This window comes from Onychostoma macrolepis, chromosome 23 (assembly GCF_012432095.1).
Source record: "Onychostoma macrolepis isolate SWU-2019 chromosome 23, ASM1243209v1, whole genome shotgun sequence".
NCBI lineage: Eukaryota > Metazoa > Chordata > Actinopteri > Cypriniformes > Cyprinidae > Onychostoma > Onychostoma macrolepis.
Window position 1 is genome coordinate 84,696 of NC_081177.1, and position 12,805 is coordinate 97,500.

At 43.5% G+C, this 12,805-nt stretch overlaps 1 protein-coding gene across 3 annotated transcripts in view; it reads left to right on the forward strand.

Annotated features, from left to right (window-relative positions):
- The window catches only part of nfxl1 (nuclear transcription factor, X-box binding-like 1), a 29,497-nt gene that overhangs the window by 10,486 nt on the left and 6,206 nt on the right, over positions 1 to 12,805 (forward strand). For all 3 annotated transcript variants that reach the window (XR_009268745.1, XM_058762520.1, XM_058762522.1), the window contains exons 8-13: positions 1,463 to 1,577; positions 3,963 to 4,087; positions 4,610 to 4,732; positions 4,885 to 4,975; positions 12,169 to 12,289; positions 12,362 to 12,521. Coding sequence is in view for 2 of the 3 variants with exons in the window: in XM_058762520.1 (XP_058618503.1) it covers positions 1,463 to 1,577; positions 3,963 to 4,087; positions 4,610 to 4,732; positions 4,885 to 4,975; positions 12,169 to 12,289; positions 12,362 to 12,521 (735 nt within the window). In the remaining variant the exon portion in view is untranslated. The remainder of the gene's footprint in view (positions 1 to 1,462; positions 1,578 to 3,962; positions 4,088 to 4,609; positions 4,733 to 4,884; positions 4,976 to 12,168; positions 12,290 to 12,361; positions 12,522 to 12,805) is intronic.

Sequence of the window (12,805 nt, forward strand, 5' to 3'; positions counted from 1 at the left end):
GCGTGTGTGTGTAACAGCTGTCTGATGAGTGTGTGTTTCTGCAGGTGTGTGTGTGTGTGTGTGTGTAACAGCTGTCTGATGAGTGTGTGTTTCTGCAGGCGTGTGTGTGTAACAGCTGTCTGATGAGTGTGTGTTTCTGCAGGCGTGTGTGTGTGTAACAGCTGTCTGATGAGTGTGTATTTCTGCAGGCGTGTGTGTGTGTAACAGCTGTCTGATGAGTGTGTGTTTCTGCAGGTGTGTGTGTGTGTGTGTGTGTGTGTGTGTAACAGCTGTCTGATGAGTGTGTATTTCTGCAGGTGTGTGTGTGTGTGTGTGTAACAGCTGTCTGATGAGTGTGTGTTTCTGCAGGTGTGTGTGTGTGTGTGTGTAACAGCTGTCTGATGAGTGTGTATTTCTGCAGGCGTGTGTGTGTAACAGCTGTCTGATGAGTGTGTATTTCTGCAGGCGTGTGTGTGTGTAACAGCTGTCTGATGAGTGTGTGTTTCTGCAGGTGTGTGTGTGTGTGTGTAACAGCTGTCTGATGAGTGTGTATTTCTGCAGGCGTGTGTGTGTAACAGCTGTCTGATGAGTGTGTGTTTCTGCAGGTGTGTGTGTGTGTGTGTGTGTAACAGCTGTCTGATGAGTGTGTTTCTGCAGCTGTGTGTGTGTAACAGCTGTCTGATGAGTGTGTGTTTCTGCAGGTGTGTGTGTGTGTGTGTAACAGCTGTCTGATGAGTGTGTGTTTCTGCAGGTGTGTGTGTAACAGCTCTCTGATGAGTGTGTGTTTCTGCAGGTGTGTGTGTGTGTGTGTGTGTGTGTGACAGCTGTCTGATGAGTGTGTGTTTCTGCAGGTGTGTGTGTGTGTGTGTGACAGCTGTCTGATGAGTGTGTGTTTCTGCAGGTGTGTGTGTGTGTGTGTGTGACAGCTGTCTGATGAGTGTGTGTTTCTGCAGGTGTGTGTGTGTGTGTGACAGCTGTCTGATGAGTGTGTGTTTCTGCAGGTGTGTGTGTGTGTAACAGCTGTCTGATGAGTGTGTGTTTCTGCAGGTGTGTGTATGTGTGTGTGTAACAGCTGTCTGATGAGTGTGTGTTTCTGCAGGTGTGTGTGTGTGACAGCTGTCTGATGAGTGTGTGTTTCTGCAGGTGTGTGTGTGTGTGACAGCTGTCTGATGAGTGTGTGTTTCTGCAGGCGTGTGTGTGTGTAACAGCTGTCTGATGAGTGTGTGTTTCTGCAGGTGTGTGTGTGTGTGTGTAACAGCTGTCTGATGAGTGTGTGTTTCTGCAGGTGTGTGTGTGACAGCTGTCTGATGAGTGTGTGTTTCTGCAGGTGTGTGTGTGTGACAGCTGTCTGATGAGTGTGTGTTTCTGCAGGTGTGTGTGTGTGTGTGTGTGTAACAGCTGTCTGATGAGTGTGTGTTTCTGCAGGTGTGTGTGTGTGTGTGTGTGTGTGTAACAGCTGTCTGATGAGTGTGTGTTTCTGCAGGTGTGTGGACGTCCACTGTCCTGTGGGAATCACACATGTGAGCGTGTGTGTCACGCAGGTGTGTGTGGAGAATGTCCTCGTGCTGGAAATCGCTCCTGTTCGTGTGGCAAGACAAGTACGTTCACACGCACAGACACACAAACACACACACACCTAGGTTCCTAACTGATGACGAAGAATTGACAGAGCAGCCATCAATTGTTAGACAGTGTTCTAGGTTATTACATGCGGAGGTTTTTGGTCCAGTAATTAAAACTAGGGTTGTTCTGATTCTGATACTAGTATCAGAAATTCCACCGATACCACAAAAAATTCTGGCATCGGTATCGACGAGTACTTGAATCCATGTACCGATCCGATACCATTTTCTTAAACAAGACCTATAGTTATGCCCGATGCTTTGCTTAACGCTGCAAATCGGAAATCAATTCTTCTTCGCTGCTCAGAATGCAAACACTAGTGACAAGTCAAGTCACTATTATTTGTATAGCGCTTTTAACAGTGCAAATTATGTCAAAGCAGCTTTACATCAGCTTGATATAAGCTGGGTGGCTTTATATCAGATTTACAGTATTTAGACGGGGAAATAGTGTGTCGAAAAAGTGTCATTCTCCTAGAGACAGAGTCTTCACTGGGGCTCATCTAGGTGTCCTGATCTCTGCTGATGTTCAGGGCTGTAGAGGTCATCTCTAGGTGCTGATCCACCATCTGATCTGGATACGGACTGGATCGGGTGGCTACGGTGATCTCGGAATAAGAAAGAAACAGACTAATATTAGCGTAGATGCCTTTCTTCTTACGATGTAACGAGTACATTGTGTGTTATGGGGAATGTTCCCGGTTCCGGTTGATCTAATTAATGCAGCCTAACAATCCTTTAACGGATTTGAATAATAGAAGCGTATTAGTGTGTTATGTGCAGTGTTGGGCACATTACTTTAAAAAAGTAATTAGTTATAGTTACTAGTTACTTCTCACAAATAGTTAGTAACTGAGTTACATCATTATAAAAGTAACTGATTACCAGGGAAAGTAACTATTGCGTTACTTTAAAAAAAAAAAAAAAAGTTCAAATATGTCAATTAACTTGGATGCCCCCGATATTAAATGAATGAAATGGACACTAAATAGAATAAATTATTATTATAAAACATTGTACACTAATCTATTTTAATATTTCTGTGGGACAATGTGAGAGACACCTATCAAATTCAATATATTATTGTAAATATTATCAAGCAATTATATATATATATATATATATATATATATATATATATATATATATAAGCTTGTTTGTAAAATGGTACAGTTTTTTTTTTTTTTTTAAATATCTGACACTTAGCATCAGTCAGTTAAGCATTATAATATGATATTATGATAATTTAGCATTATATGATGATAGAACTTTAGTAATTAGAATAAAATTATTAGATAAAAGCTGAAGAATTCCAAAAGGAACTCTTTATATATATATATATATATATATATATATATATACATATGGTGAAGCACACCATAAAATAATTGTATTACAGGGCTAGTAGTACATACAGCTGTATAACTAGATACACACCCAGGTATCGGATCAGTACTCGGTATCGGCTGATACCCTGAGCCTAGGTATCGGAATCGGTATCGGGAAGGGAAAAAACGTATCGGAACATCTCTGATTAAAACCTGTTTTTTTTTTCAGAATTTAGCAGTCAGAAATTACTAGTTATCCTGTTTTTTTTAAATATTTCGACTATGCATTCCATGAGTTTTTCAAATTGGTATGTTTCGCCGAGCCACGAAGAAAAATATAGCTGAGTATCATCAGCATAACAGTGAAAGCTAACACCATGTCTCCTGATAATATCTCCCAAGGGTAACATGTAAAGCGTGAAAAGTAACGGCCCTAGTACTGAGCCTTGAGGTACTCCATACTGCACTTGTGATCGATATGATACCTCTTCATTCACTGCTACGAACTGATGGCGGTCAGATAAGTACGATTTGAACCATGCTAAGGCACTTCCACTAATGCCACCAAAGTTTTCTAGTCTATTCAAAAGAATGTTGTGGTCGATAGTGTCGAACGCAGCGCTAAGATCCAGTAGAACTAATAAAGAGATACAATCCATGATCAGATGATAGAAGCAGGTCATTTGTAACTCTAATGAGAGCAGTCTCAGTACTCAGCACAGATACCATTTTTTCAGTTTTCATTAAAACATCATGTACTGATTTTATGCACGAGATTTAGGTAAAAGAATCAAACTTTCATATAAAATCATATTTATCACATTTAAAATGAATTTTAAAAAAAAGACATCTGCGTTTTAGTTTATGATGTGATTGAACTGAAATCGGAATTAGTTCCCGTATAAGTGCGCAGGATTGGCGCCTCCATATAAACCATTCTGCACTTGAACATGTTGATGCAGATGTTATTTAATGTTCATGAAGCAGTTCTGCAGGGCTCCAGTGTGTTTCAGTCAGCACTGTGTTTGTTCAGAGAGCGTATTGCCATGTACGGTTGATGTGCCCACCTGTGGAGACACCTGCGGGAAGAAGCTGGATTGTGGTTTACACACTTGCTCAATGCGCTGCCACAGAGGAGCCTGTGAGACCTGCCGACAGGTATATACACACACACACACACACACACACCAGACAGCTGTTACACACGCACGTGCACACACACACCAGACAGCTGTTACACACGCACGTGCACACACACACCAGACAGCTGTTACACACACACACACACACACACACACACACACACACACACATCAGAGAACTGTTACACACTCACACAAACACACACACACACAAGCCGTAACACTCGCTAGATTACTACTGCATTATTATTAAGGGTGTAACTTCACACTCATACACACTTCTGATTTCACAAGATGATACTGCTGAGATGGTGCTCTCAGTCGAAACGAGCTAATGTGCTCCAGAATTGATCCTGATGATGTTAGTGGGCTCTAAAAACCAGATCAAATTTTATGGCATTCCAGCCCTGGCTTGCATTACAAAGAAAGACTGCCAGAAACTAAACAGTTTCATGAGATCAAAGCCCATTGTGAATGTAGATACTTATTTTGAGGGGAATTAATCTGTGTGTGTGTATGTGTGTGTGTGTGCGCGCAGGAGGTAGAAAAGACGTGTCGATGTGGCCGCTACAGCAAACTCCTGCCCTGTCATAAGGAATATCTCTGTGAGTCCAAGTGCAACAAGACACGGACCTGTAGCCGACACCAGTGCAAGAGAAAGGTTAGTCTAAAACACACGCGCACACACAAAATCCATCTTTTCACATTCCACACACAAGAGCGTCTCATTCACACCTCACATCCAATTGCAGCACTCAATCACACACACCTGTGGGATTGTGTGTCACTGATAGGGTGTGTGTGTGTTTGCAGTGTTGTCCAGGGAACTGCCCTCCGTGTGACATGAGCTGCGGTCGAATGTTGGGCTGCAGGAACCACAAATGCCCATCCGTCTGCCACCAAGGTGAACGCTCAAACACGCTCTTGAATGAACACACTCATGCAGGAACACACGCTCTTGAAGAAACGCACACTCATGCATGAACACACTCTCTTGAATGAACACACACTCATGCAGGAACACACTCTCTTGAATGAACACACACTCATGCAGGAACACACGCTCTTGAAGAAACACACACTCATGCAGGAAAACACTCTCTTGAATGAACACACGCTCTTGAAGAAACACACACTCATGCAGGAACACACTCTCTTGAATGAACACACACTCATGCAGGAACACACGTTCTTGAATGAACACACACTCATGCAGGAACACACGCTCTTGAAGAAACACACACTCATGCAGGAACACGCTCTTGAAGAAACACACACTCATGCAGGAACACACTCATGCAGGAACACACTCTCTTGAATGAACACGCACTCATGCAGGAACACATGCTCTTGAAGAAACACACTCATGCAGGAACACACGCTCTTGAAGAAACACACACTCATGCAGGAACACACGCTCTTGAAGAAACACACACTCATGCATGAACACACTCTCTTGAATGAACACACACTCATGCAGGAACACACGCTCTTGAAGAAACACACTCATGCAGGAAAACACTCTCTTGAATGAACACACGCTCTTGAAGAAACACACACTCATGCAGGAACACACTCTCTTGAATGAACACACGCTCTTGAAGAAACACACGCTCATGCAGGAACACACGCTCTTGAATGAACACACGCTCATGCAGGAACACACGCTCTTGAAGAAAAACACACTCATGCAGGAACACACGCTCTTGAAGAAACACACTCATGCAGGAACACACGCTCTTGAATGAACACACACTCATGCAGGAACACACTCTCTTGAATAAACACACACACGCAGGAACACTCTCTTGAATAAACACACATGCAGGAACACTCTCTTGAAGAAACACACACTCATGCAGGAACACGCTCTTGAAGAAACACACTCATGCAGGAACACGCTCTTGAAGAAACACACTCATGCAGGAACACACGCTCTTGAAGAAACACACACTCATGCAGGAACACGCTCTTGAAGAAACACACACTCATGCAGGAACACACTCTCTTGAAGAAACACACTCATGCAGGAACACACGCTCTTGAAGAAACACACTCATGCAGGAACACACGCTCTTGAAGAAACACACTCATGCAGGAACACACGCTTGAATGAACACACGCTCTTGAAGAAACACACACTCATGCAGGAACACGCGCTCTTGAAGAAACACACACTCATGCAGGAACACGCTCTTGAAGAAACACACACTCATGCAGGAACACGCGCTCTTGAAGAAACACACACTCATGCAGGAACACACTCATGCAGGAACACACGCTCTTGAAGAAACACTCATGCAGGAACACACGCTCTTGAAGAAACACACACTCATGCAGGAACACGCTCTTGAAGAAACACACACTCATGCAGGAACACACGCTCTTGAATGAACACACACTCATGCAGGAACACACGCTCTTGAATGAACACACACTCATGCAGGAACACACTCTCTTGAATGAACACACGCTCTTGAAGAAACACACACTCATGCAGGAACACACGCTCTTGAACGAACACACGCTCATGCAGGAACACACGCTCTTGAAGAAAAACACACTCATGCAGGAACACACGTTCTTGAATGAACACACACTCATGCAGGAACACACGCTCTTGAAGAAACACACACTCATGCAGGAACACGCTCTTGAAGAAACACACACTCATGCAGGAACACGCTCTTGAATGAACACACACTCATGCAGGAACACACGCTCTTGAATGAACACACACTCATGCAGGAACACACTCTTGAATGAACACACGCTCTTGAAGAAACACACACTCATGCAGGAACACACGCTCTTGAATGAACACACGCTCTTGAAGAAAAACACACTCATGCAGGAACACACGTTCTTGAATGAACACACTCATGCAGGAACACACGCTCTTGAATGAACACTCATGCAGGAACACACGCTCTTGAATAAACACACACTCATGCAGGAACACACGCTGTTGAATAAACACACTCATGCAGGAACACGCTCTTGAAGAAACACACTCATGCAGGAACACGCTCTTGAAGAAACACTCATGCAGGAACACACGCTCTTGAATGAACACACGCTCTTGAAGAAACACACACTCATGCAGGAACACACTCTCTTGAATGAACACACGCTCATGCAGGAACACACGCTCTTGAATGAACACACGCTCATGCAGGAACACACGCTCTTGAATGAACACACGCTCATGCAGGAACACACGCTCTTGAAGAAACACACTCATGCAGGAACACACGCTCTTGAATAAACACACACTCATGCAGGAACACACGCTCTTGAATAAACACACACTCATGCAGGAACACACGCTCTTGAATAAATACACTCATGCAGGAACACACGCTCTTGAATAAACACACACATGCAGGAACACTCTCTTGAATGAACACACACACATGCAGGAACACTCTCTTGAATGAACACACGCTCATGCAGGAACACGCTCTTGAAGAAACACACGCTCATGCAGGAACACGCTCTTGAATGAACACACTCATGCAGGAACACACTCTTGAATGAACACTCATGCAGGAACACACGCTCTTGAATAAACACACACTCATGCAGGAACACACGCTGTTGAATAAACACACTCATGCAGGAACACACGCTCTTGAATAAACACACTCATGCAGGAACACACGCTCTTGAATAAACACACTCATGCAGGAACACACGCTCTTGAATGAACACACACTCATGCAGGAACACACACGCTCATGCAGGAACACACACTCATGCAGGAACACGCTCTTGAATGAACACACTCATGCAGGAACACGCTCTTGAATGAACACACTCATGCAGGAACACGCTCTTGAATGAACACACTCATGCAGGAACACACGCTCTTGAATGAACACACTCATGCAGGAACACACGCTCTTGAATGAACACATGCTCATGCAGGAACACGCTCTTGAATGAACGCAAACTTATGCAGGAACACACGCTCATGCAGGAACACACGCTCTTGAAGAAACACACACTCATGCAGGAACACACTCTCTTGAATGAACACGCACTCATGCAGGAACACACTCTCTTGAATGAACACACTCATGCAGGAACACACGCTCTTGAAGAAACACACACATGCAGGAACACACGCTCTTGAAGAAACACACACTCATGCAGGAACACACGCTCTTGAATAAACACACTCATGCAGGAACACACGCTCTTGAATAAACACACACTCATGCAGGAACACACGCTCTTGAATAAACACACTCATGCAGGAACACACTCTCTTGAATAAACACACTCATGCAGGAACACACTCTCTTGAATAAACACACTCATGCAGGAACACACGCTCTTGAATAAACACACACTCATGCAGGAACACTCTTTTGAATGAACACACGCTCATGCAGGAACACACACTAATGCAGGAACACGCTCTTGAATAAACACACACTCATGCAGGAACACACGCTCTTGAATAAACACACTCATGCAGGAACACACGCTCTTGAATAAACACACTCATGCAGGAACACACGCTCTTGAATAAACACACTCATGCAGGAACACACGCTCTTGAATAAACACACACTCATGCAGGAACACACGCTCTTGAATAAACACACTCATGCAGGAACACACTCTTGAATAAACACACACTCATGCAGGAACACACGCTCTTGAATAAACACACTCATGCAGGAACACACTCTCTTGAATAAACACACTCATGCAGGAACACACGCTCTTGAATAAACACACACTCATGCAGGAACACACGCTCTTGAATAAACACACACTCATGCAGGAACACACGCTCTTGAATAAACACACTCATGCAGGAACACACGCTCTTGAATAAACACACACTCATGCAGGAACACACGCTCTTGAATAAACACACTCATGCAGGAACACACTTTTGAATGAACACACGCTCATGCAGGAACACGCTCTTGAATAAACACACACTCATGCAGGAACACACGCTCTTGAATAAACACACACTCATGCAGGAACACACGCTCTTGAATAAACACACACTCATGCAGGAACACTCTCTTGAATGAACACACGCTCATGCAGGAACACACACTAATGCAGGAACACGCTCTTGAATAAACACACACTCATGCAGGAACACACGCTCTTGAATAAACACACTCATGCAGGAACACACGCTCTTGAATAAACACACACTCATGCAGGAACACACGCTCTTGAATAAACACACACTCATGCAGGAACACGCTCTTGAATAAACACACACTCATGCAGGAACACACGCTCTTGAATAAACACACATGCAGGAACACACTCTTTTGAATGAACACACACACATGCAGGAACACACTCTTGAATAAACACACACTCATGCAGGAACACTCTTTTGAATGAACACACGCTCATGCAGGAACACACTCATGCAGGAACACTCTCTTGAATGAACACACTCATGCAGGAACACACGCTCTTGAATGAACACATGCTCATGCAGGAACACACGCTCTTGAATGAACGCAAACTTATGCAGGAACACACACTCATGCAGGAACACGTGTTCTGAGGTTATAACACATCTTGGCTGATTGGATATTTGCAAATCTTCAGACAGTGTTTTCAGATGGATCAGGCGGGCTCTTCCTATGGGCGCTTCTGGGCCAGAGTTAGAGTTATGGCAAGCTGGATCAGGGTGTTCGGTCCCGAATCGTACCGTACTGTACTGTACTGACCCGTACCACTTGGTAGAAACAAGCCATTAGTAGTCATAACATGATTTCATGATGTATTTACACAAAAAGACATTAAATTTTGAAGACAACAGGTTAAAATAAAATTTAATATAGTGCATATTTTAAAGAGATGCAAAATGCTTTTCTTTAAAGTTATTTTTCTAGCAAATTGTAGTCATTAAATGGCTTTACTGAGGTAAATGTGATGATATCCAGCACGGACTGTTTTGATGATATCCAGCACGGACTGTCTATTTTTCCAAGACATGATTGATTCGGGTGAGTTGTTCTGTTCCTTCTGATGTTCATTCATGTTTATTTGCTGCTGTAACTAGTAGTAAAGCGTAAGAGATGATCAGTTCACTACAGTCGTCTGTCACCACACATTAAAGAGCAGAAAAATGGTATTTGTGTGAATTTCATAATAAAATGGACAGAATTTATCAGCAGAGATGTTTTCACATTAAAGTAACAAAGCACTTAGCTTGTTGTGATTTATCAGATGGGTGTTTTGTTCACATATCAACTGGGACAGCATAGATAGATTCTTGGAATGAGTATCGATTCAAATCGAGCAATCGTTATTTTCTTCCCAGCTGTAGAAGTTAGCGTTCCTAATCTCACCATCTCTCGGCTCTTCTATTTTTCTGAATGCATCTCTCTCTCTCTGACCAGCGTCCAGCGGGAGTGTTTCCTGTCCTCGGGGCAGACGGGAGCATTCATGTCAGTCTCATGTGGGAGTTTGATTGGCTCTTGTGTTTGTCACGATCACACTGGGCCAGAAGCGCCTCCTGTGTGCTGTTTATCAGCGCAGTCAGAGTCTGGTTGGTCTGCGTGAATGAGCTGACCTTTTCTCAGAGCAGGAGTGTGTGTGCGGGAAAGGTAACGGAGGATAGAGGTTATCGCACGCTGATGAATTGTTTGCCGATGCCTCGCACTCTCCTTGGCTCGCTGTGTGCCGAATGCAAATGTGCGCCTGGAACAACAATGTTATCTGGCAAGCGCCTGCTATCTGGGCTCTGATATCCAAATGTCAGGCGGCAAGTGTGTGCGGACGGCTGGAATCCAGGCCCGGATTCAGATCAGCCGTTTCTGCTTGGTGAAGCCTAGTGGTGCAATGGATCACAAAACTCATGGTTCAGATCACATTACGTATTTTGAGTCACAGATCGGATAATTTTTTGGATCAGCAAAAGAAAAAAAAAGCTTGCTTTTCATTTATTACTGAAAGCTTACTTTAAATACTTCTATACCACAGCAAAAACTACTAGTTTAACTAATAAAGTCAGGAATAAAACATGAACAATTGCACAAATTACAAGCATAGAAGAATGCAACATAACAAAGTTACAAATAAAGTCAGTAACCGTAGTATTCAGGTGCAGAAATGTAATAAGTGTAAAATAACACAATAGTGCTCACTACATAAATTAAATACAAATTAATCTTCGTTAAAGCTGTGTTGTTGTTTGATTAGCAGAGAGAAGCAGGTAATTATAGGCTGCTGTCTCTTTAAGACCAAATGCACAGACCCAATACTGACACGCATCCGGTTTCTTTCTCAGCAGTTTACGTTAATTTAAAACATAACCAACTGTGTTTACCAGAATACTTGCCAAACGGGTATTTTAACATTGTATGTGTGTGTTCGTTCAAGCGCAAAGAGACGTGAAAGAGGAATCAATTTGGTGTTTCTTGCGATTTGAGTTCTCTTTCACTTGAATGGTTTAAAATTGCTTGAATGTATAAATTGACAAGACAAAACAGGTTCACATTTCACTCTATGGTGGTAAATTTAAAGGTGCACTAAGTGATTTTTGCCAAACGATGTTGATATTTGAAATCGCCAAAACAAGCACGCCCATACCCCAACAGGACCTCATCCTTATTTTGAAATCTCTGCCCCACAGGTATGTACGCAACCCTGGCATAACGCCGATCACAGAAACAAGCGAAGATGACACAAGTCACAAGCATATTGAAACAAAAGTCAACACAAATAAGTTGTGTGAATCAAAGCAAAATCAATGTTACTCACCTATCAAGAAGAAACAACTCTACCTCAGCATCCGATTCGCGTTCACTCCACTGCTCCGATATTTACGCGGGTCCTACCTCTTGCCTGGTCGTAACCCTTCTTTTTAATGTTTTGTTCCTCCGATATTTTCTTTTTTTTTTTTATCTACCTTCTCTATCTATAGTCGATCTGCTAATATGCACTCAAATCGAGCACTCTCTTCTCACTATCATTGCAAGACACGCCACCTTACTGCTGATTGGCTACAGGTGTGTTTTTGGACTTCCCGTCTGATCTCCTGCATGCGTGTGTCTCTCTCTCTCTCTCTCTCTCTCTCTGTGTGTGTGTGTCTCTCAGGCAGCTGTTATCCGTGTCCGGAGATGGTGGAGGTGCGGTGTGATTGTGGGTCGACTGTAATCTCTGTTCCCTGTGGGAGAGAGAGGAGCACCAGGCCGCCGCGCTGTAAGGAGCTCTGCAGGTACGCAGTCTCCTGTCCACTTCTGTCTAGTCGTGTGGAATGGCGTCACAGGAAGTGTGCTTGTCTCTGCAGGAAGCCGCCGTCGTGCCATCACTCATCTCAGGAGAAGCACCGGTGTCACTCTGGCCCTTGTCCTCCCTGTAAGCAGCCCTGCCAGCGGCCGTTACCCAGCTGTGTCCACCTCTGTCCGGCTCCGTGTCATGACCAGGTGCTGGTTAAAGCCGCTGACCGGGTACGACGCTCACCTCTTTCATGCTCAACAAAACATAGAGCCTATGATTTCCACGATGCAGAAAATGCAGATGGAATCGCAGAATCCGTCATAAAAACAAAATTTACAGTTTAACGAAACGTCACGGAATTTGCTAAAGTTTTGATGAATTAATCAGAAGTAGATAATTACACTTCAACCAAATCACAATATGGACTAGTTTCTGTGAATATTAAGTCACAAAAAAGCTTTTTAAATATGAATCGTTCATGTTCTGCGTGTCTGTGTGAATGAATGGCGCAGAC